Source organism: Tenrec ecaudatus, chromosome 10 (assembly GCF_050624435.1).
Source record: "Tenrec ecaudatus isolate mTenEca1 chromosome 10, mTenEca1.hap1, whole genome shotgun sequence".
Taxonomy (NCBI): domain Eukaryota; kingdom Metazoa; phylum Chordata; class Mammalia; order Afrosoricida; family Tenrecidae; genus Tenrec; species Tenrec ecaudatus.
The window spans coordinates 70,713,932-70,739,511 of NC_134539.1; the positions used below are offsets into that span (position 1 = coordinate 70,713,932).

General features: G+C 44.2%; 1 protein-coding gene across 2 annotated transcripts in view; it reads left to right on the forward strand.

Moving 5' to 3' along the window:
* Positions 1–22,553, forward strand: part of CEMIP2 (cell migration inducing hyaluronidase 2) — a 92,483-nt gene extending 69,930 nt beyond the window's left edge. For both annotated transcript variants that reach the window (XM_075560550.1, XM_075560549.1), the window contains exons 18-24: positions 2,469–2,677; positions 8,934–9,116; positions 11,209–11,428; positions 14,712–14,810; positions 16,952–17,103; positions 20,116–20,219; positions 20,549–22,553. In XM_075560550.1, coding sequence (XP_075416665.1) covers positions 2,469–2,677; positions 8,934–9,116; positions 11,209–11,428; positions 14,712–14,810; positions 16,952–17,103; positions 20,116–20,219; positions 20,549–20,745 — 1,164 coding nt within the window. In that variant the 3' untranslated portion in view covers positions 20,746–22,553. The remainder of the gene's footprint in view (positions 1–2,468; positions 2,678–8,933; positions 9,117–11,208; positions 11,429–14,711; positions 14,811–16,951; positions 17,104–20,115; positions 20,220–20,548) is intronic.
* Positions 22,554–25,580: the final 3,027 nt, after the last annotated feature.

Sequence of the window (25,580 nt, forward strand, 5' to 3'; positions counted from 1 at the left end):
TTGCTGCTGTAAGTGCTACTTATAGCAGGGCACTAGTTGCCAAAAAAAAAAAAAAGAAATAATAAAGATTTTAATGGTGTTATTTGAATGGATCGAGGAGGCTGCAGAGTGGAGGTATCGGTTGTCTATCATTCTGAAGAGAGTAGAAATTTATTTCTGTATTTTAGGTAGTAAGTTGGTATATTTTTAATGATGGTCTAGTCAGCTCCTAACCTAAAGGTGTTGGTGGTGCAAGTTCATCCAGCGGTGCCTTCGTAAAGGGGCCTGGAAATCTACTCAACAAAATCAGCCAGAGACAGGCTTGCTGAGCTCCGTTCTACTCTGACACATACGGGTCGGCAGGAGTTGGAATGGGCTCGACCCAAACTTGTTTTCTTCTGACTCCAGATCCCGAAGAAGGCTCTGTTTCTTAAAACCAAGCAGACTCTTCAAAGTGTTTAGATTTGTATCTGTTTACAAAACAAAGTCTTAGAACTAATAAAGACTGGAGGGAGTTTCTGATAATTTTTCATGGGATGGTGGCTTTTTGTGGAATTTTTTATTCCTATGAGAAAAAAGGATACAATAGTTGCCTAATTCCTGGGGCAGGGAGCCAAGGAAAGGATAGATGGAGAATTAACTACAGTCTAATAAGGTAAGAAAGAATAAAATTATGTTTGTCATCAGAAGGCCCTTTGCTCAAATTAGTTGACCCATCGATACCTGTTGTTGTAGTTGTTTCTAAGTGTTGCAAGTCGGTTGTGAAAAAGTCTAGCATTAAAGAAAAATAAAACCAGAAAGGTTTTCGTTCTTTTGCTGCTTTGGTGGTAGTCAAACTTCTTTCCAGTCACATGTTCATGTGTACGCTGTCTGAAAGCGCTCACCAGAAGCACCATTATAGATATATTAAAAAGAAGCATTATATTTTTAAAGTCACTATTAATGTGTCTGTACAATATATGGCTAGATTTTTTTAAAGAACAAAGCAAACTCACTGCATGGAGTCCACGCTGACTGCCGGCAAGCCTGTAGGGCAGAGAAGAACTGTCCCTGTGGATGCCCAGCTCCTCATGGGAGAGCCTCGTCTTTCTCCTGCGGACCCTCTAGTGGGTTCACACTGTAAAGCTCTAGGTTAGCAGCCCAATACTTAGCTACTATGCCACCAGGGCTCCTGATGGCTGTTTAGAAATGACAATTATTAGCTGTTTTGTTCATTCAACATTTTCTCAGTACATTCCTCAATCCTTTGGCTTTTTAGTGTCTCTTAAGAATGTAGACCTGATCCTTCTGTGTCATAGAGCGGTGATTCTATTTTTATTTGTTGCTGAAGAAAGAAATACTTCAGTTGGCTACTATTTCCCAAGAGGCTCTGGGAATGGCAGGGACTATAGATAAGAACTCAGACATGACTTCACGTCAGAAATTCGCTCCTGAGAATATGGAGTTGGGCTGGAAGCCTGGATCCGTGGTCATTTGTTGAGAGGAGCCTTAGTGACTCGATGGCTAAGCTCCTGACTCCTAACTGAAAGGTTGGTGGTTCAAACCCACAGAGCCGCTGTGAGAGAAAGGTTTTGAGACCTGCTTCTGTACTGATTGCAACAACAGCAACCCCCCACCCCCCAAAAAATCCTTCTGAATGGGTTCTCCTCTTGTCACATGAGGCCTTTCTTAGTCAGAATGGACTTGATCGTACCCGATAACAGTAACAAATACGAGCATCTAGAGACTCGCCTTGTGGGGGGGGGTTGTGAAGGCTTTCACATATTATGACCTAAGGTCAACATTCTGCCAGTGTCTTCATTCCCCTGGGGAATTTGGTTCTAGGAGACCGGCGCGTTTTAGGAAAATGGTTTTCAGGCTCATCTTTGGTGGAACTGTGTGAGAAGGGGTTGCTTTCTTTTCTTTTCCGAATGGCAAGCAGGCCAAATGTCACTGGAATAACTTCAGAACTTTCAAAGTGATTCCAGTTTCATTTTTTCCAGTTTTTGCCGAGCTTTTTATTTTTACTTTCTTGGATGGGTAAGAAATGACTTTGGCTGATCCAGGTCCTGGAAAATGGAAAGTCAAAGCCCCGGGATATGTAAATACTTCATTTCTTGGTTTAGCCGAAAGTCTTTTGGATTAGGCTAGAGGGTATTCCATTTCATGTTCGTTTACTAATTTTGCGTGTGTGTGTGCTCTTTAGGTGGTGTGACGGCTTTGACAAGCTGTATCAACCACAGCGGTTTTTATATTCTGATGAGTAAGCTGGCCCTTTGTGTGGTGGGGGAGCGTTTGAAGATCTTGGCTAGCAGAGCGCATGATCTGTTTCACCATTCAGACTGGTCAGGCTGCATGCCAACTGGCTCCTAGTGTGAAGTTGGCTGCTGTTGGTTTAGTCTGGCATAGACCACAGAATCTCTTTGCAAAGTAATGACACTCAACTTTGTTCTGGAAAGGCTTGTTGATCTAAACCTTCCTTCCCTTTATTTGTCTGTTCTGATTTGAAGGTCTATGTGCAAACACGGAGTGCTCAGAATCTGACTATGACCATCGCACGAGATGAGTACCCATCCCAGCCGATGGTGCTCCGGGGCATTAACCAGAAGGCTGTCTTCCCCCAGTACCAGCCGGTAATCATGCTGCAGAAGGGCTACACCATCCACTGGAACGGACCAGCGCCACGGACTGCTTTTCTATACCTCGTAAACTTCAACAAGTATGTCTTGACCGGGCTTAACTCCTGTAGGGCACATGGACCGTGTGTGCAGAGCAGAAAGTTTGCAAGGTTATATAACCTTTTGGAAACACATAGGAGGCCTGTCTTCTGAGGTGCCTCTGGATTGGGTTCCAAACCACCAACCTTTGGGCTTGTGGCCCAGCACGTAACCAGTTACGCCACCCAGGAAAACTTTGAATTAGCTAAGTAGTAAGTAAAGGATGCCAGAATCATGCACGTTACTCTGCTTGGTGTAGGGAGTCTGTGCATTTCCTATCGATACGCTCAAAAGGTCATACCAATAGAACCCCGTCACTCCAAAAGCATCTCTTCCGGAGAGAGCTTCTGTAGAAATGGAGCATTACATCTCGAAAGCTGCTTAATGATGTTTTAACATAGTCGGCAGAATGTTTTCATTTCTGATTGTTGGGGTGGAAAGAAAACTTTATTAAATGTTCTGACTGCTCATTTGGCTCCCTGGAAAATGGAAGGATTTGTTTTTAAGGCCAAGTGGCACTGAACACCAAAGAATGATACGATTGATTAGTAATGTCTACTGTGGGCAAGGGTTGGGGCAGGGCACGAATGCCAGACTTGCTACCCTCCTCTCACAGTGTCATTCTGTCCCTTTATGGTTTCTCATGTCTCAATGGAATATCTAGCCAATCTTTTAATATCAAATTCAAGCAAAGCTCTAGTTTTACATCCACTAAAATATTTACTCTGTTCTAGTTGGTGGGTATATAAAAATGAACGAGAAAATACATGTCCTATAGGAATTTGTCGCATTGAGATGGAAAAGCACTCAAGTAAATAAATAAGCAGCCGTTTTTAATGGGCAAAGCCTAGAGCTACTAATTCTGACTAATGGAGTTGGGCAAGGGAGCCCTACAGAAGTGGCTCTGAGAAAGTCTTGCTACGAAGGAGTTTCTCAGTGGTAGAAATGGTTAAGCACTCAGCTGCTAACTGAAAGGGTGGCAGCTCACATCCACCTTTAGGTGGGTCACGATGAAGACCAGACTGATTTGGTTCCCAAAGGGCATTGCCATGGAAAACTCTATGTAGCACAGTTCTTCACAGGAATACCAGGGGTCTGAAGTGACGCCATGGTAACTGGTCGAGGCTAGCTCTGTTCAAGGGACAGTGGACTCCATGATGACACAGCATAGGCCACATTAGGAAAAGGGACAGAACATGAAAGAGAAAGGGTTGATCTTGTTTTAGAAAGGTTGGGTAACCAGTCTCGAAGAATGTTACTGTTAACCCACCAAACTTCAGGAAACCGCTCAGAAACGGACCATATATACTCATTATAAGCCAAGTTTTACAGTACCTTAAAAAAAATTATTAGGGGCTCGTACAACTCTTACCATAATCCATATGTATCTCCATTGTGTTAAGCACATTTTACATTTGTTGCCATCACCCATTCTAAAAACATTTGCTTTCTACTCGAGCTCTTGGTATCAGCTCCTGATTTTGTTTCCCTCCCTCCCCGTTCCCCTCACGAACCCTTGATAATTTATAAATTATTATTATTATTTTGTGATGTCTTATACTGTCCAACATCTCCCTTTACCCACTTTTCTGTTGTCTGACCCCCAGGGAGGGGGTTATATGTAGATCCTTATGATCAGTTCCCCCTTTCTGTCCTACCTTCCCCTTCCCCTCCTGGTATCATTACTCTCATTATTGGGCCTGAGGGGGTTATCTGCCCTGGATTCCCTGTGTTTCCAGTTTATATCTGTACAGTGTACATCTTCTGCTTTAGCCGTATTTGCAAGGTAGAATTTGGATCATGATTGTGGGGGGGGGGTAGGGGGAGGAGAAGCATTAAAACTAGAGGAAAGTTGTATGTTTCATTGGTGCTCTACTGCACCCTATATGACCCTTCTGTAAGGGGATGTCCAATTGCCTACAGATGGGCTTTGTGTTTCCACTCCATACTCCTCCTCATTCACAATGATATGATTTTTTGTTCTTTGATGCCTGATACCTGATCCCTTCAACACCTTGTGATCACACAGGCTTGTGTGCTTCTTCCATGTGGGCTTTGTTGCATCTCAGCTAGATGGTTGCTTGTTTATCTTCAAGCCTTTAAGACCCCAGAGGCTATATCTTTCGATAGCCAGGCACCATCAGCTTTCTTCTTCACATTTGCTTATGCACCCACTTTGTCTTCAGTGATCGTGTCAGGAAGGCGAACATCATGGAATGCCAGTTTTAATAGAGCAAAGTGTTCTTGCATTGAGGGAGTACTTGAGTGGAGGCCCAGTGTCCATCTGCTGTCTAAATACTAAACCTATAAATATGTGCACATAGATCTATTTCCCTATCATCATATATAAATATATTTACATATATGCATGCCTATATTTAGACCACTATAAATGTCCTTTGGCTTCAAGTTCTTTCCTCTATTTCCATTTACTTTCCTCTTGTCCCACTATCATGCTCAGCCGTCATTTGAGTTTCAGTAATTCCTCACAGCTGTTACATTGCCCTTGATCAAGCCCTACTAGACATCTTACACCCTCCTTTGCCAATGATATTAGATCGCTTGTTCCCTTGTCCCTGGGTTTGTTAACACCACTTCCTGTCCCCCACCTCCCCCTCTCCCATGTACCCCCAAAACCATTGGTCCCCTTGTTTTCTTGTCCCGATTGTTTATCCAGTCTATCTTTTCTAGCTAGACCTGCAGAGATAATAATATGCACAAAAACCAAGACAGAGCAAAACAAAGAAAAAAAGAGAAAACAACAAAAAACCACTGACAAAAAACAAAAAGCCTGTAAATAGTTCAAGGGCTTTTTGTTTTCTGGTGGAATTTGTTGGGGTGCCACGCCCTGGGCCCAAAGTCCATTTTTGGTATCCCCTCGGGACTTGCTTGCTCTGTTCCCCTTGCTGTGCTGTTGCACACCTTTAGTGTTTTGCTTCGGTTTGGTGGGGTCAGATCGGGCGCAATTCCCACCCTGTGCCTCCAGTGTTGTCCCCTGTATGGATATTCAGCACATTTTTTAATGCAGTTCGTGTGGTAAAATTAGGTTCCAGCTGATATTTGGGTCGGCTTATGCTGGAGTATATACAGTACATAGAAAGTAAGATGACGCGTTCTCTTGACTGTACGTAAAAATTGAGGTGGCCTGGTGGACCATAAAGCTCAGACTTGTCAGAATGCTCTTAAAACAGCCAGTTCAAATGACTAGAAATGGACATGGAACATGTGAGAATTTGGTCACCAAGATCACTTCCAAGGAGAAAGTCACACAGTGGTGGGTGCCCTTGTTTTTGAGCTGTGTAGTCATTTTGGCACATCCTCTACTCATTTCCTGTAACGTAGGCTGTTGCTTTTCTATGCCTTTTCTATAAAATAGTGATCCCACTTGGGTTGTCTTAATTAATGGTCTCTATTTTACTTCTCTGGGTTCTAATCCATTGCAGTGGTAACCCCGAACTCACAGACAAAAGTCATGAATAAAAGGATAATTCAGGAAGTGAAGTCGTAATGCCAGTGAGAAATGCTCAGGGCTGAGTTGTTTATCAGGACATGTTACAAAGGTCTTTCAGGTGTGCCAATAAGTGCCCGACTTGGCATACCACTCCAATGGAAGCCGCAACCTGACGGCATTCAGCTCAAGCTCCGTGGGCCAGCAAGCTCAGCTCCCTGAATTCAGTGTCCAGTGGCACTCACTCCAGCAAGCCTCACTATAAAGGCATTCAGTTCCGCTTCCATGTCCAGCAAGTCCCACTTCCCTAATTCAGTGTCCAAGGCCACCCCACGCCATAAGCCAGCCTCCTGCGCAAAAGCACTCGGCATCATTCGGTTCCACACTCTCTCTCCTGGTTCTGCTGCTGCTCCTGTGATGGTATAGCTGTCCTCTGGACCCAGGAGGTCCCCTGGGCAGGGGGTTGGAGTCCAGAGGGTACACTCCACTCCTGGCTTTTACTGGTAATGAGCTTCACTCCGGCTTCTCAGATGGTTCATTTTATACACCGCAGGAGGACTCTCAGCGAATCCCATTCATAATTACTCACAGGTGAAGTCTATTAGTATCTCCCCGCTACCTTCTTACCAGACCCATGTAGGAAAAGGTAGGTCGGTGGGAATTAGCGTTTGGCCAGAAGAGCTGCGTTAAATAATTCACTGACCCCGCACCACCTATTCCAGAACTCCGGCGAAGATCCTCAGCTCTTCCTTTTTTCTGTACATCTCACCACCCTACTGATGGCAAGCCTTCTGCCTGCAGTCTCTTCATCTCTCTGTGCTCCCACTAAGCATGCTGTTTAGGCCATCATCATCCTTTTGCCTAAACATCTGCAGCAGCTTCCTTCTTGGTCTCTGTACTGTTAATCCTTAGACGTTAGTTTTGTCTGTGATGAGATTTCTCAAAGCCCAGTTTGATACAATCACTCTGGAAGGAAGGTAGGAAGGAAGGAAGGAAGGAAGGAAGGAAGGAAGGAAGGAAGGAAGGAAGGAAAGAAGACAGACATAGAAGAGTGAGATCAAGAATCCAAAAAGTTACTTTACCTTTGAGTAATGAATTTGAGGTGAGATATTAAAGTCAAAAGGTTTGCAGGGTTTTGGAAGTTCCAAAAGTGAGTGACTGTTGGGCAAGGAAAACCATTTTAAAGTAGAAAAAAGCGGAACCAAGAAATTATAAAAATCCGCATCGGCTTGAAATTCAGTCACACTTTCCTTATATAGTAAATTAGCTAAGTTTCATAAAAATTACAGATTACATGGTGGGCAGAGGGAAGAGTTGGGGGAAATGAGCACGTTCTTTCCCCTCCTTAATTTAGTTTTATTGAATATAATTATGGGAGGGTACAGTATTTGTCAAAATGCCATTCCTGAAAAAAAAAACAACAACTAAAAGTTAAAAAAGCTATACTGATTCCTTATGCAAAATATAGGAAATCATAAAGAGAAAATAGAAATAATCCTCAATGATACCGTTCATAGTGCGGCATTTTGGGGTGTTCCCCACCCTGAAGTCTTCTCACTCCGAATATGGATGTACCTGATGCATTTCATTAACCTCCTCCCCTAGTGAACATTTAGATTCTTCCCCGACTGGCCCTTTTCTTGCTATGATAGATACCTTGTAGAACATCTTTTTGTGTACATCTTATATCTGCCTTCTGAATTATTCTTGAGTGGGTTACCCGAGTCAATCTGTGACCAATATGAAGAGGTGTAGCCTATGGGGTCCAAATTCTTTGGAATCTTACCAGCTACCTTTCTGCCATCAGTGTCTCTATTGTAATGCACTCTTGCTCAACCATCTCACTGAATTTTCTTATCCATCTACAGTATCTGCGTTGCATACTATCTCATGTCTGCACGTGTCCTCGAGTTCTAGAGATGCCAGGAATTTTTTTCTTATCAAAATGTCGGCAAGACAAATATGGGTAATAGAGAAAAGTAGAATGTTCTTTAGTTTGTCAGGTGGCAGGCCTTGTAGTCCCACTACCAGAAAGTACACAGCAGGAATTGAAGGAGACCCTTGGCTAAAATTTGCCTGTGCTGGACTCCTCAAAAGAGATGGGCTCACAGCCTCTATTGACAACAGGCAGCTCCTTAAAAGTTAAACTGAATTACCACTCTGTAAACCCAGAAAAGTTGCAAGTAGGGACTCAAATAGATATTTCTGTACTCGGGTTCATCGCAGCATTATTCACAGTAGCAAAAGGGATGCTGTAACTGGTTAGGCAGATGTTTAGAAATATGTTGCTGCTCTCGGTGCCATTAAGTCAGTCCCAACCCCTAACAGCCCTGTGCCCAACAAAACGAAGCTGCCTGGTCAAGGGTCCCCCTCACAACGGTTTGTAAGTTTGAGCCCAAATATAATGCAGGCATAGTCACCCCAAAGGAGAGAGTGCTGATCCATGTGACACGGAGGCACCTTGGACATACTGCTGTGAGGGAAACAAGTCAGGCCCCAACGGCACAGTGGTGTGAGTCCACTTATGTGAAAAATCTTGAGACAAAAGCCTTACTAACGGGTATGGGGCTGAGAGAGGAGGAAGATCTGGAGTTATTGTGGAAGACGTGCCAAATTCTCTTTGGAATGGTGAAAACCATTTGAAAATGGATATTGGTGGTAGCTCCACAACAGGATGAATGTAACTCATGCCGTTGAATTGTACCTTGAAAAATAATTGCGCATGTTTTGTTAGATAATTTATTACCATCATTAAAAAAACAAAGATACTGACTCGAGTATGTTCACCCTTCATTATCTCTCCTCCGTAGGGATGACTGGATTCGAGTTGGCCTCTGCTATCCATCCAACACGAGTTTTCAAGTTACCTTTGGCTTTTTGCAGCGACACAATGGCTCGTTATCCAAGATGGAGGACTACGAGCCTGTAGGCTCGCTGGAAGAACTGCAGAGGAAGCAATCCCAGAGGAAATTCTATTTTGACTCCAGCACTGGGTAATTCGGTGGAAGCCAGAATGGAGGATTATTGCTATGTTTCGTGAATGGTGAAATTACTAGCTCTTCAGAGTTGCTAAGAATAGGTTGTCATGCGGGGGCTGCTTAGACAAGCAGCTGCCGGCGGGTAATTCGGGGCACATCGCTATTAAAGGCTTAGAGGAGAAGAGGAATGATGTGTAATTACAGTTGTCGGGAGGAATCGAGTGCAAATGTTTGCCGTATACCTATTAAGGCAATTGAGAGAAAGAAATTATCCTTGTCAGTAAAGAGCCAGTAGGCCAAATTGGAAATTAAAATGATTTTTTTCCAGAACAAGTTTCAGATGATTATTTGTACATGGCATAGTTACTGGTGGAGTCAAAGCCCATTCTTCCTACCGACTTCGCAGGCTCTCTCAAGTTCACCTGGAGTTTTTCCAAATCACTGTGTAACCTTGGCATATTGGCTTCCAGCTTTCTCTAGGCTGCGTCTGTCCGCTTTTTAATTCTCATCCTGCTCTTCCGGGCAGCTGTTGGCTTTGTCTACTTTTTGCCTGGTACAGTCTCCAGCCTTTGGCTTATGGTGGCCCCCTCTCCTATCCTCTCCCATCAAGTAGAATGCTCCTCGGATAGCCATCCCTGTAGCGGACATTCCTACGTGGGTCACTGTCATACACCCAGGAAGGATGATAATGTGAATAAGACATATTTTTTTCAGTATTGTGGATTCATAGTCCACTAAAGGGTATGGGCCAGTCACTGGAAGGCAGACAGTTTAAATGGTCTTTAAATCCTATAGTGTGGTTTTTGAGGGTAGCCCGTGGAACCAGTGTCAGCTCAAGAGTGCGACCCTAGAGGCAGTCGGGAGGGGTGGGAGAGCAGGTGGGCGAGGCGGAGCTGTTCCAGGCAGCGGGAACAGAGTGTACAAATGCATGGAGGCTTGGCAGACTGGCATGGCATGTTTGGAAAGGGGGAAAGTGCAGAGTGGAAGGGGTGCAGGATTAGAGGAGATGACGTTGGGCTTCTGTCATTAAGTGACGAGTTAGCCTTTGAAAAACGTGATGCGATTCGCTCCTAAGTTTTCCTGGTCTACAATTTCTGATAAGACTTAAACAATCTATGTAGATTTCATTCTGTATGTTCTAGAACGTCTACAGTCTGGAACACCCACATTTTGTAAGGACAGTCAGATGACTTGTCATTAAACGAATGTTTAACTGAATGAAAGCTTGGGGCATATGTCCTCGTCTGCGCTTAATACTTTTTAATCCTATTGGTTTGAATTCTTTTCATTGTATCTCAGTTATTCCACACTTGATCTAGTATGATCTTTGTCATTCCTTAAGTGTGTGTGTTAAAATGACTGGATGTTGGGACAATTTGCAACGGCGCTGCATGCACGGGCCTCCGGTGATCAATCCCACTTGATCTCATCTTTAGACTCTCTGGTTCAGAAGGATTAGGTTCACTGACAAGAGGTGGACTGCTGCCCGAGCCTTAGACTTTTTCTTTCATCTTGGCAAGAGGAGGATAATCCCGGGTGGGTGGGACTGTTCATTTCGCCTGCTGTTGGCCCCAGGACAAATGGAAGGACCCCAATTCCATCTACTCTCTGTAAACTTCACAGGAACTGACTTGAGGCCATATCCTGGCCGTAGCCGAACAAGTCAGAATTGCCTTTTTTACGATTCCAGCTTTGTGCCTTAAACCGAAATGATTTACGGACCCTCCCAAATTAGAATAAGCCACACTAATTTCCCAAATTCTGAACTCAGCAATAGTATCAAGTTTGCCTAGGGATTTTTGAGCCAAGCCGAATTCCACCCTCCCCAATTACCTTTTGAACTAATTCAAACCAGAAACCAACTTTGATATCTTCCAGAATGGCTGAATCGGGGTTTCCAAGTATATTGCATTTGTCTCAGGATGCTAACATTCGAGAAAGGGGAGGTAACCAACTTAATAGAAGTTTTGTAAGTTTACTTTTATTTGAAGAGAAGATCACTGTGTGAGAGGAAGCGTTTTTTTGACCAGTACATTTTGTTTGAGGAAGCGTCTTTGTGCTTGAGACGATGCCTAATGCCAACTGGGTTGGTTTCTATTTTGTGCAGGTTGCTCTTCTTATATCTCAAGGCCAAAAGCAGCAGGGACGGTCACAGTTACTGCTCATCTCAGGGATGCGAAAGGGTCAAGATCCAGGCGACAACGGATTCAAAAGACGTCAGTAACTGCATGGCCAAAGCATATCCACGCTATTACCGAAAGCCATCAGCCACCAAGCAGATGCCAGCCATGCTTTCCGGACCCTGTCCAGGCTGTGGCACCAGCCAGGTAAAGCCGAAGGGAGGTGTGCACTGAGAGAAAAGTCAAAGGTTTCTTGACCAGAGAATGCTGTTTTTTGAAACATCTCTGGTGCCATATGGTGCATGTTGGGTGTTTTCTTCTGAATGTTGGCTCTTTCTGAAACGCCACGCTCAGCAGGAACACAAGAGCCCCGCTGTTTAAGAACTACTGGAACTTGTGGGCGGTACAAACGGTTGATGTGCTTGGCTGCAGACTCAAGATTGGAAGCTTGAGGCTGCTCCATAGTGTCTTAGAAGAAAAAAGCCTTGCTGCCCTGCCTCCCACAAGGCAACCACTGATGTCACTTTCTGGTTTATGAATCAGGAATGAACCCCACCCCCCCAAAAAAAACAAAACCCAAACCAACCAAAAACATTGTTTATCTTGTGGTGTGAAGTTTCTCTTCAGAAAATGCAGCTCTTGTGAAAATCGATAGATTTGGAAGCATGTGCTATTTGATTTATCTGTAAGTTAAAGTACAGATTAACTTGGGATAGAAGAGAAAATGCTTCTCCTCACTTATTATTCCTGTCATAAGTGTCCCGTGGCCTCCCCCACACCGTTACCCTCCTCCCCCCGAGTCTAAAATCTGACACACATCAGCCAAAAGGAGTTAGGCCAATTCCTAAGGGAAAAAGCCAGGATTACTCTAAAACCCCAACTAAGTCCACTTCCTTTGAGTTGATTCCAACTCCTAGTGACCCCATAGGGTTTGGAGACTGAATCTTTCCGGGTGCAGACAGCCTCATCTTCCTCCTACAGAGTGACATGGAGCTTGAACAGAGAACCTTGCAGTGACAGCCTAGCACAAGTACCACCAGTCCCCCCCCTTTTTTAAGTACATTTCCTATTGATAAGGGGGGGGAATTCCAAACTCTTTCTTTATTTCTTAATCTAAGTGCTTTGAGAAGACAAAACTTCTTTCTGCACTGCATACATTTTCATTCCTTCCTGCTCGCTCACAGCAGAAGGAGCAGGGAGAGAAAGATGGACATACGGTTTCCTGTAGGGTAGACGGTAAACATTTCTTAAAATGTCAGTTTCACTATCACAGTGGTAATTGGTGAGTGATAATCCTTGAGCTGTTTCTATGCCCCATTATAACAACCCCAAAGCACGCAGTATGCATGTGAGGAAGGTCCTGTGTGGCGTTACTTGTCCCATGTAATGTTTGGATGAGGATCATCTTCACAGCAAAGCCACTCTCCCAGCCTAATTCTCCATGGGCTTCATCGAGAAAGAGCTCCATTGCCCAAGAGACATGATTTTTTTTTAATCATTTATAGTACAATTTTAGTATATAAAAGCAAATGTAATCACCACTGGAAATACTGTAGGCCCATGTTGTTAAATGCTTGTAGGCATAATACATAGATTCTCCATTCTTTATACTAATCATAAATCACGTTTAAATACTTCATCGAGCGCTTGTTTTGTGCAATTGCTGAGCATTTAGAGTATCTGGGAGCATTATTTTTATATAGAAATTTTGGAGGATCTTTCTTTTTTAATATTAAGAGCAAAAACATGTATGTTAGGAGTAAGTACTAAAAGTCACATGAATGCCTGGCCCCAAACCTGAGACTTTGCATAATGTTGGTTTGCTTGTGAGTGTTTAGTATCATGATTATTATTTACTCTTGCAAATGAATTTGTTAATATTGACCTGTAAGGACTACTCATTTACCAATAGGACTGGCTTCACAGAGTTCAAGGAAAAATGGAATTAAAGGACAATGGATTTTAAAAAAATGATAACAGACTTCTTTCACAAAACTTTTGAAGCTCTTGAATACTTTTAAATGCTGAATTGTATGAGCCCAAAGGTGCTCTTAGGGGAGAGAAGACTTAAGTGAGGAGATAAGGCTTTGATGACTGTGGGACTGTGGGCGGTTGAATGAAGTAGAAGGACAAAGAGAGGGGCATTCTAGGTGAGGGAACAGCATCAGTGAAAGCAGAGGACAGACAAGAGAAAATGAGATCAGGGCCTGCTCCATCCATGGAGGCCTTTGTAGGTTATGGAGAAGTGTTCCATCTGGTCATGTAAGAAGGTCACTATTTTTGTGTGTTTGTATGTTTTATTGAGGTAGTGTTATTTACATTTCTTCCTTCAGGCCTGTAATGATTGACTCCCTAATTCAAGACAATTGGCTTGAGCCTTTTAAGACTGTTGTGCTTTTTTGCTTGTTTGTTTGTCTCTTTTGTTAAGTGTCTTTTTTTAAAAAACATTTTATTAGGGGCTCATACGACTCTTATCACAATCCATACATTAATTGTGTAAAGCACATCTGTACATTCTTTGCCCTCATCATTTTCAAAGCATTTGCTCTCCACTGTTAAGTGTTTTTTATCTCCTTCCTGTTTTTTTTTTAAGTTTTTAAAAATTTGGTTAAAAATAGGCACAAAACACCTGCCAACTCAACAAATTCTACTTGTATAATTCGGTGCTATTGATTCTACTCTTCCTGTGATACAATCATTATCTCTACCTTTCCCTGCTATGGATTGAATGGCATTTCCCAGTAGTATGTGCTGGGAAGTCTAACCTCTCTGCCTGAGATCATAACCTTATTTGGGAGTGGGGCATGTTAATGAGACAGGATTCGGTATGTTTTGATTCATCTCTCTTGAGAGGTAAAAGATTAAACAAGCAACTGGTGGGGAAGAGAGATCGCACGCCAGGCGGAGATCTCCCAGGAGGAGACGCTCAGGACAGCGACCCTCCTCTAGAGCCGACAAAGAGGAAGCCTAACCTTGAGCTTGGCTGCCCACCGAGCCTCCTAACGCGTGAGAAAATACCTGTCTGCTTCGGACAGCCACCACGCGTGGTGTTTCCATTATGGCAGCCCTGGATAGCAGGCATGCCATCCCCAAGGAAGAGCTCCCTTCTCCCCTCGGAGCACTAGGAATCTTTGATTTCTCTGTACTTGACTATTTCATTTCAGTGACATCATGGCTTTGTGACTCTTGCTATAAAATGTTTTTGGAGATTTACATGAAAATGCACTCGGTACATTGTTGATGGAATTTATTTAATTGACCAGCAAAATGGTAACTATTTGAAGCCGGCGCTGTTCCTGAAAATCAGGGCCAAACACTAATTGTCTTAAACCTACATCAGAAGGTGAGGTTCCAGGTCAGGAAAGGTGCATGCCAGGTTCAGAAAAAGAAGCTAGACACCTACTGGCTCTCATGTCATCGAGCTTTCTTGGAAGGAACCTTCTGGCGAAAGAGGATGCTAATGTAAATATGGAACTTGTGCCCTGTCTAGGTGGTGTTCACCAGTGATCCTCATAAAAGCTACCTCCCCTTGCAGTTTCAGTCACCCAGTGAGGCGGAAGCGCGGCACGGAAGCCCAACGGTTATCTCTGTAAGTATCCCCAGCGTGGTGCACGCCACGGCCGCTGCTTTCTTGTTGGGTCCTGGTAACATGCATTGTCTCTGACTGCCTTCACTCGTTTATGCTCAACATTTGACTCTGCAGTCACATCATAATCACATGTCCAGGCAGTGTCATGGTAGTACAAATACCTCCTAAACATTTGCCTTTTAACATTATTTGCATTTATTCAACTTTTTTTATCCATCCCTCTCCTTTTTGCTTCTTCCTAGGCATGTTCGATGTAGATCAGATTTCTATTAAGGGAAAAGGCCACCTTAGGTGAAAGATCATTGTCATGTTACTTGAGAATATGCAGAAAGCTATGTTTACCTTGATTTTTCAAAACCTAGGTCCCTAAATTGTTTGGGGAAGAATATAGATGACATGAAAAACATTCTTTAGCCTTTCCTTCTATTTTAGAGCTCCCTTGCTCCCCCCTTTGCAGAAGCAGGCTCTGAAGAGGTAAAGTGTTAGTTGGCTTTTCTAGGTGCGTTATGGGAAGGAGAGAGCCAAACCAGGGTGTCAGACCTAGGTTGGGGGCTAGAGCCAAAAGAGCCACGGGGGACCTGTTCTTGTGGTCTCTGCGTGGTATAGATGGTTAATGCGCCTGGCTGCTAGCCACAATGTTGGGCGTTTGAATTCACCTTGAGGTGTCTGAGAAAAAGACTCGGTGAATTGCTGTGGAAACCCCTTGTGAGCACAGTTCTACTCTGAAACCCATGGGACTGCCAGCAGTCAGAATCAACCTCAGGATGACTGGGTTTATGTTGAACCAGGTCTTTGGGCCTGTGTGAAATCAGAGCGAATGCGAGGCTACCTTATCAAGAGCCCTTTGGTTGACAGGTGTCTAACCTATCGTTATTGAGCCATCCAGTACCTGGGCCAAGTCTCATCTGGTTTCTTTCAGAGTTCCGGTTTTTCCCACTCGTGGACAACATTATCACAAATCCATCTATAGGTGTGGACCGAATTTAAGTTTGCTTTTTAACAGCGCTGAGTTAAGGATACCTCACTGCCATCAGGTTGATTCTGGCTCAGCATCCCTATAGGGTCCTCAGGCCTGTAAATCTCTGCAGCAACAGACAGCCTCCTTTTTCTCCCAGGAGTCTTTAGAACAGTTTGTGCTTTCATGCCACAAACAGAAACATTGCCTATGAGCTTGATTTATGGTTGAATCATGTCTCATGCTAGTCAATTCATTGTTTGCTTTTGGATGGAGGAATTAAAGCTATTTGGAAGTCTAGTTCACAAATTGTGGCTTGTTAGGGGTTGGCTGCTAACCTCAGAATCAGTGGTTCAAACCACCTGCTGATCTGAGAACAAGGCTCCTGTGAGTATGTACCATCTCAGAAACCCAAGGAGGCAGGTCTCTTGGTCCTAGAGGGTTGGCATGAGTCCAGATTGACTCGATGATAGTGGGTTTACAGTTCTCACACTAGCAAATTAGAGAGGATAACTAAGGAAATTCCAGCTCAGGCCACAAAACAAAATATAATGGTGCCTTCTGGCTTCAATCCCAGTAAAATGACTGTTTCCATTCTGGTTTCGGAGAGAGTCCTATTTAGGGTGAAGGAGATGAAGGTGAGCTAGCACCTAGGCTATTTCAATCCTAAACTCTTGAGGGGGTTGTTGGTAATACGAGTTGAGGCATAGTGCTGTAGATACTCAAGTATACACTGACCCCAATACCCACCGAGGCACCTAATTGTACCACAAAAATGCCATTAAAAGTGTGCCGAGAAACTCGGCTTATACACGGTAGGTATTTTACTGAATCCTGATGACAGAAAGCTGTCTGAGATCCGCTGTGGGACAGAGGTTCCACCTGTTCTTCTGGGCACTGCCCAGGCCTAGCCTACAAATGACAAAGCCTGGACCTAGCCCCTGATGGGAAAGTGCTTCAGCACTGTGGGAAGAGTCATGAAGAGTACCAGCTCTTACTCAGAGCATCTTCCCTGCAGGCCGGATTTCCAGATATTTGCAGGGAAGTAGGAAGTAGAATGTCCCATTTGAACCTTGGACACAGATAGCGAATGCGGGGTTAGGAAGCAGGGCTGGAAAGAGCACCAGCCATCCTAGACATGTAACCAGAGTGGTTAGTCCCTCAGAGATCACCTTTGCTCTTTCAGGTCAATGGCACAGACTTCACTTTCCGAAATTCAGGTGTCTTCCTCCTGATCGTGGATGCCTGCAGTGTTCCCTTCCGGTTGACGGACAAAAAGACTTTTGCTCTTGCTGATGTCAGTCGCCTGAAAGAGTATCTAGCAGGGATCCCTCCCAGGTAGGTGAAGCTTGCGCTTTGGCAGCAACGGGCCACTTTTCAGGTAGCCATCAAGGAAGCAAAGGCTGTGGTTTGGTTCCCTTGGAGTCTGCCAGAAAGAAGGTGCCTGGCAAATTTCTGAGCACAGGGTTTTCTACCCAGTATTTCATCATTGCTGGGCATCTAGAGCTCCTTGAAAGATATTCACTCCTTCCCTCAGCTCATCCCAGGGCCAGTGTGGTCTGAATGGCTGGTTGGGGTAATAAGCCCTTGTAGGAGAATTATATCAGACGATATAATTCACTCTTCCAAGGTGCTATCTCCTGTGAGTGCCTCTTCTCATGTCTCTGCATTCCCCGAGTCCCTGCGAAAAACCCTCATGAAACTTGAAGGAAATGTCTCATGGGGTGGTGGGGACTGTTCAGTCCAAAATAGAAACGTCAGGAAGAGATAAGCAACATGCTGTGTCCAGAGCCTGAATCCCAATGTGTCCACAAGTCACAGCATGTCTTCTACCACAGCACGACCAGGAAACAGGCCGGGCATTCCAGGTGAGGCACCGCGCAGCAGAACTATGTGGCGGTGCTATTTGATATCCAGGGAAAACAAAGGAAGTGATTCGTTCACACCCTCTTCTGAAGTGAGGTCTTCGAGATCCGTCAAAGAAATAAAGGATATGCCTTGATTCACACCCTCTACCAAGGTTAGATCTTCATCACACCTGTTCCTGTCCATTAGTAGATAAGGCCTTCCAAAATGGAACCACAGCCAGATGCATCTAAATTTCCAGAATTAAAATATCACATAAGGAATATTGGCTAGAAGGGCCCTATTCCTTGACACTACAGTCCTCACCATGGATTTTTTTGAAAGCAAACTAACTGCTGTTGGAATCCACTCATGGCCACCTTCATGTGAAGTGGATTTCCTGGCTTTTCTTCCACCGTGCCTCGGAATGGGCGTGGACGCCAACCTTTTGGTGAACAGCTGAGTGAGGTTAACTCTTTTTATCACCTATGTTTGACTCCGTGATCATGACTAAGCAACTGCTTATCAATGGGAAACACTTAGATATTTGCATACAATTCAATAGTGATATTAATTTGTCATGCTAAGTTGAGGAGCCAACGGAAGAGCAGATGAACTGCTGGTACGCAAGGTGAAGTTGATGCTGAAGAGAGTTAAAGCAAGTTCACAAAAGCAGAAATACCCACCTTGTGCATTTCTCACCTGGATTTAGAAAGCAGCTCAAGAACAGGCTTGACACATTGAACACTAACGACCGGAGACGGATAACATTAGGGATATAAAACGGTCGTTACCAAGGCCAACAAGCAAAAGTACCAAAAGGCTGTCAAAGCGACTCAGAAACTTGCTCTTGGACAGAGTAGCTAGAGCAAATGGAAATGGTGGAGTAAAAGAGATGAAGACTTCAAAGTGTGGGGAAGATGGTCTCACTTGTAAATAATCTCTTGGGACTGGATTGAGCAACTGATCAAAGAATGTTAGGGCTGCAGTGTGGCCAAGGTCAGACTTCTCTTCTGACTCTGGATTGAGTTGTGGTTGCTTTAGGAAGACGACAAGCAAGAACCCACCGACACCGCCATAAAGCTGAAGCTGTAATTTAAGTAAGAAACATATAGGCCCTGTGTGACCATGAGGTGTAGAAGGGATCAGAGACCAAAAATCATAGCATTGTGAATGAGGGTGAGTGCAAAGTAGAGACCCAAAGTCCATCTGTAGACAACTGGACACCCCTTCCTGAAGGGTCATGGGGAGGAGATGAGCCAGTCAGGTTGCAGGGTAGCAACAATGAAACATACAGCTTTCCTCTGGTCTTTGAATGCTTCCTCTCTCCACTATCATGACCCCAACTCTATCTTACAAATCTGGCTAGACCAGAGGATGTACACTGGTACAGATAGGAACTGGAAACACAGGGAATCCAGGGCGGATGATCCCTTCAGAACCAGTAGTGAGAGTGGCGATACTGGGAGGGTGGAGGGAAGGTGGGGTAGAAAGGGGAAACCGGTTACAAAGATCTACATATAACCTCCTCCCTGGGGACAGACAACAGAAAAGTGGGTGAAGGGAAATATCGGACAGTGTAAGATATGACAAAATAATAATAATTCATAAATTATCAAGGGTTCATGAGGGGGCAGAGTGGGGAGGGAGGGGGAAAATGAGGAGCTGATACCAAGGGCTCAAGCAGAAAGTAAATGTTTTGAGAATGATAATGGCAACAAATGTACAAATGTGCTTGATACAATGGCTGGATATATGGGTTGTGATAAGAATTGTACAAGCCCCCAATAAAATGATTTAGAAAAAATACATATATAGGTCCACAGTAGAATATGAATGCTTTACTCAAGAGCTGAATAAAAGGGGACCTATTTCTGGATGGAAAACATAATATTGTAAGATGTCATTCTATCTAAATTAAAATGTAAATTTAGAATGTTTCCATTACTATCTTAATCGATTACATTTCCATTGCAGTCGCCAGTTTATTCTGAAGTTCACCTGGATAATAAATGTAGAGGAGTAATCAAATAGTTTAAGATATATTATAATAAAAAGGGACTTAGGTATTAATCTCTTATAAAGCCAGTATAATTAGATCAGCATAGTCTTGGCAGAAGACAGAGGGATTAGAGGAAGAGACCGTAGACTCCAAGGAGAGATCCGAGTGGATACACAGATTTCTTGCCCTGACAGTGAGTTTGGGAGTCACTGGGTAACACATGGTTAAGCACCCAGTTAGTAATTTACCGGCACAATTGGGGATTGCGATCTACCCTTCGACACCTCGGAAGAAAGGCCTGGTGATCTGTTTCTAAAAGATCACAGTCATGGGGCAAAAAACAAACTCTGGTCCTGAGTTCTCCCTTGCCACATGCGGGTTGCCATGAGCGGAGACCAACTTGATGACCGTTGGCTCCTTCTTTGGCTTTGTCCTCATTTCAGAGTCGTGCTCAAGAAATACGTGCCGAAGTTCTGTATGATAATTTAAAATTTCCATTACAGGTCAATTGTTCTGCTGAGCACCAGGGGAGAAATAAAGCAGCTGAATATCTCAGCGTCATTAGTACCTCTGGGATTAGTCAAACCAGCTCATCTCTATAACAAAGGTTTGTATGTGTAGCATTGTACACATCCCACCTGAAACCACTAGCCCCGCATTTTATGCTGCACCATAGCTGCCATTCTCAGGAGCTTGTGCTGCCGGAATGGGTTTCATTCAGATCTCTTGTACAGACGAGGACAGACAGCATTAGAGGAAGTGTGCTGGGATGTGGGGTGTTATTTGGGGCCAGAGGTGGGTGGTCAGAGTTCATCTGCTGACGTCAGGGCGTGTAGCTGTCCCTGTTATGCTCACCGTCTGCGTGCCAGTGCCCGGAAGTAGGAACTACAAATCGAACCGTGTTGTTTTTCTTTCCTGTTTTCTTTTTTTTGAAAGGGAGTACCGTATTTTTGGGATTCAGCGGAAACTTTAAACCTTCCTGGACTAAGCTATTCACCAGTCCCGCCGGGGAGGGCCTCGGGCTGCTGGAACAGTTCCTGCCTCTGCAGCTGAGCGAGTATGGCTGTCATGGAGTCGCCGCTGTCCACAGACGGGACCTGGAACTGCTGAAACGAGCTGCGAAGGCACGCTGAGACAGACGAACTGTACCTGAAGGGCTGGGAAGGAACAAACAATGTGAACTAACTTATTTAATTTATGACATGTAAAATCGACACTGTTCACCCTATGGAACCGTTTTCCTGCTTGATATAGAATGGGGAAGGGAAAACACAAAACAGAACCGTTCGAAGGCAGTGCTTGAGTACCAGCTCTACACCTTGTAGTTGTACAGAATGTCCCAGATGTCCTTGTTCCACCCCCCACCCCCCCAGGGTTTTGTAGTGACCCAAAGCAGTGTTTTCCTCTTTGGATGGTGGGGTGGGTGGGAGGAGCTTCTGAGCATCAGCCTGAGCTCTTAGGGGACCAGCTATTGTAGTACCTTGGATACTTGAAGCCTAGAGCTCCCTGGTGTCGTGTGGTGATTGACATGGTGGCTGGTGTGTTCCATGATGCCTTGGCCCTCTTTCCGGGCAGCTTTTTAGGATTTTCTATGTCGCCCAGATGACAGAGTGGCAACTCAGGCCCAGCTCATGCCCTTTTTGCCTGGACATGTGCTTTCTCCTTTAAATATTCACTCACCTGTCACTGACTTCCACTTGTTCGACTCTTCACACAGCAGAAAAATGCATTGGGACCAAAGGGCTTTTAGTGGTCAGCCATCCTTTACTCGCATGACGCCTGGGCAGGAAGGTTGACCCGCACGCACTATGGCGGGAGGCTGTTGGGATCATTTTGCAGCTTCACTCCTCCGCCTGTTCCATCTGTGTAGTTGTGTGTGAGAGGCAGAGCGGAGGTGAATATTTGCCTTTTGAAAAAGACTCAGGCCCACTCGCCCTAACTGGAACCTCGTGTCACTTCCTTCACACAGTAGAAGTCTGTTCTCAGCTGTGCTCCCAAACCTGAATTTGTTGTTGTTTTTGTGGACTTTAAAAAAAACAACCCGACTTTCCTGCTCATGATCCTGCCAGGAAACTCGCAAAGTGCTTAATGATACCACAAAATGATTGTATTCAGGGGGTGGGTGGGGGAGGCAGGGGAGCAGCTCGAAGCGCCAGAACCCTGGGCATGTCCAGAAATGGCACACTTGCTAGTCTTGGAGGAATACAGACTCCATTACGCCCTATTTTCCTCTCCCCCTGGCTGCCAGGCTCTCCTGCCTACGAGGATGGCACGGGGCAAAAGGAAATGACTCCACAACCTGGGTGGGGGGTTTGCCATCCCCAGAGGGAAAATGCACCAACATGCCATCCCGGTTTCCTCCCTCCACCAGGCACGCAGTGTAGTGCAGGCAGGGCACAGGGGAGACGGTAGGGAGTGTTTGGGGGCAAAAGGGCTTTTTGCGGTCAGCAATCCTTTTCACTCATGAGTACAGGCAAATTCACTTTCCTCTACCAAGGGCCAAGGTCGACAGCCTGCACATCTGAGTCTAGGAGAAGCAGCACGCAGCTCTGTGGCTTCCGTTCTCCACAATATATGCTACCTCAAATACTACCAGTAAACCTTCCCAACTGTCAGTGCTCTTACTCAGGGCACCGGTCTTTATCAAAGTTTAGTTGGTGGGTTTTTGTTTGTTTGTCTGTATTTGTATATCGATGAGTCAGATCTCACTTATTAAATATATTATTGGATCATGGTTCCTGAAGGTGATTAAAGTTTGTATATGTGGGTTTTGTTGTTGTTTTTTTAATGACTTAAATATCTTACAGGTGTGTTTTTAGAGAGTGGTTCTTCAGAGATTTGGAAAAGGATATTTAAGTCCCGAGGCACTCTGCTTTTTCTGATTCTTTATACTAATCATCAGGGCCTAAGTTAAATAAAAATGTGTGTGCATGATTTTAAATATCTGTGTCAATCAATCAACCTCCCGATCGCTCGATCTTTTTAGCATCAAATTTTCCGCTGTAATGGCAGTATGGGCAGAAATGAAGAAAGGAAACATTAAGTAGATTTTGTTAAGCTAAGGGTGAAAAGAGGAGGGGCTATATTCTCCAATTGTTGGGTCTCAATGCTGGCTGCAACCCGCCCCTCCCCTCCATCCCCACCCTCTCATGCTCCTCTTCATCCCCAGCACTCTCCCTGTCAGATTCTTAGTCACAGTAAGTGGTCTACAGTAGGACTAGCCATTGGATTTTTAAAAAATTATTTTAAGTCCAGTGCTTAATTTAAGCTATAACTAAAAATGAAAAAAATACATTGATTGATTGTTTTCCTCTGGGATTCTTGTCTTACTGTGAGGACTCCCAGTCCTAAAGAAACATTGCTCTATTGTCTCTCTCTCTCTCTCTCTCTCTCTCTCTCTCTATATATATATATATATATATATATATATATATATATATATATATATATATATATATATATATATATATCCTATACATATCTATCATGACTATATATATGTTAAATATAGGTACATACTTGCCCTTTTAACCACTTTTAAGTGCTTCATTTAATGATAGGAGGTACAGTCACCATCTTCCACAATTACCACCGCTAGTTGTTAAGAAGCTAGGTTGGTGCAGGGGCTGCAAGCTACAAGGTCAGCAGCCCAAGGGCACCAGGTTCTCTATGAGCTGCCAGCCACTGGCAATATTTACAGTCTCAGGACTCAGGTGGGGGCAGTTCTATTCTGCTCTACTCTGTGAGTCTGACTAGGAGTCTGAATCAGTTACGGTTTTTGTTTTTTTCCCCAATCCTTTTCGAAAAACTTGGCCATAACTCCTTTTCGCTCTCCCCTCTGTCCCTGGAAATCCTACACTTAAGTCTCTGGGCTGTATGTTCCATAAACGTATAATAATATAATTGTCCTTGTAGGCCTGATATATTATAGTCAGTGTAATGTGTTCAAGGTTCATGTAACCTGTACCAGAACTTCATGTCTCCTTATGACTAACAAAACTTACTGCCACTTAGTCAATTCCAAATCACAGAGACCCTATCTGGACAGGGTTTCTAAAACTCAAAATCTTTATGTGAGCAGACTGTCTCATATTTCTCCTGATCATAGCTGGGACATTCAAACCACCGACTTTGTGGTTAGCAGCCAACACCTACACTTTTCCCTTCGAATAGAACATTAAAATACAGTTTTAGTTCGTAGTCCTCCCCAAGTTACCCTAAACCAAACTCTTGCCATTGTTGATTCTGACTCCTAGTGACCTTATAGGACAGAATAGAGTCGCCTCTTAAGGCTTCCAAGACTTCTCAATTATAGAAGCAGAAAGCCTGGTCCTTCTCCCTCCGAGGGACTGGTAGGTTTGAACTGCTGATTGTCTGGTTAACAGCTCCATGTGCGGCCCACTACGCCACTGGGGCTCCTCTCCAAAGTTAGATTGGTTCTGTACATCTCAGGCAAATGGAAGCTAATGCTCTCCTAGCTCTAAAATCTATTCAAGGTGACTTACGCATTTCTAAGCATATTCCATCAGGTGAGGCCGTTGAACTTCAGTTGGCTGATGAGAAACACCAGGGCTTTCTTATGTTATCCGACTTAGGCTTTCAGACTTTGCTGTTAAGAGTCCTGTCTCTCCACCTGAGCCAGCAGGCATATATTTTCGGTGGAAGTTGAACGAGAGGGCCTGCTAGCAGATGAAAGACAGACACACAGTCTTGTGGCCTGTAACGCCAAAGCCGCTGCTGAGCTCATGTTTAGACTCGGGGATTTGGGAGTCCTCTCTTCTCACCTTCAGATGAGAACTCATCTTCCTGCCATTTTTTTTTAGAGGGTTGGGGGATGGACAGAAATTTGAACACTTGAGACAACTAGCCTTTCATTCCTTAATTAAGAGGTGAGATAATGTGTGAATGAGTCCTTTGAAAGGCATTTCGATTGGGCAAGCACTTGTGATTTTAAGTGTGGTTTTGGTTTTGTTTTTCAGTTGTCCACGTTAGGTAACTGCTTAGATTCCATAACAATGATGATTGTTGATTCTGTGATACAGAATTGGAGATTATCTCCCCTAATTCTTGTTTGGGCTTTCAGGTACTGATTAAACAAGGTTTAATAGAGTGAGACATTCCTGGGAGATGAAGTCTTTCAAGTCTTTCAATGAGTGTAATTGGGTGACAGGCTGGTCTAATTGATGCTGATGCTGACCCAATGTGCTACAAATCTAGCAGACTGGACTGGAGGTAGTTTTCAACAAATGATTGACGAAGCACCAACGTGCCCCCACAAGGACACCCCTCCTCTCAAACACCCGGAGACGCCACACCTTGTAGGGGCTCTGGAGGTATGTAGAAGGCAAATGGCCTTTCTTTGCCATTCCGCACGAGAAATAAATCGAAAGGACAAATACACTTTAATTTTTTATATGATAAAATTTAGAGAATGACAGGCTAGGACAAGGAGGATTTTAAAAATGAACTGTGCTGCACAGGGAGTCCGTAAGTGTCCGTGAGAGCAAGCTGTGAAGGTGTAATATCTGAAAACACGGGAAAGGGCAGGTCAGAAAAACATTTTCATAGATTTGTTTCTATATGTTTTTTTTTTCTCCCAAGAAGGACATTGTCATGGCCCCGCAAATATGTATGCATTGGGCTAGGCCATGATTCCCGGAGTTGTGCGGTTGCCTTCCATTCTGGGATGTGTTGTGAATCCTAACCTCTTTATGTTCATGAGGCAGCATCAGCGTGGGGTGAGGCAGTCTTACCCCAAAGTGTGAGTCTAATCACACCCTCCCTGAAGGTATGCCGTTGCTTGAGTCACAGGTTTTGTAAGATGAAAGGAGAAAGAAGTAAGCAAAGCAGAGGTGTGCCTCACTATTTTCAAGAAAGAAGAGCTGGGAGCAGAGTCCTTTGAACCCAGAGTCACAGTGCTGAGAACCTCCTCAACCCACACAAAGACACATGGAGATCTCTGATTATG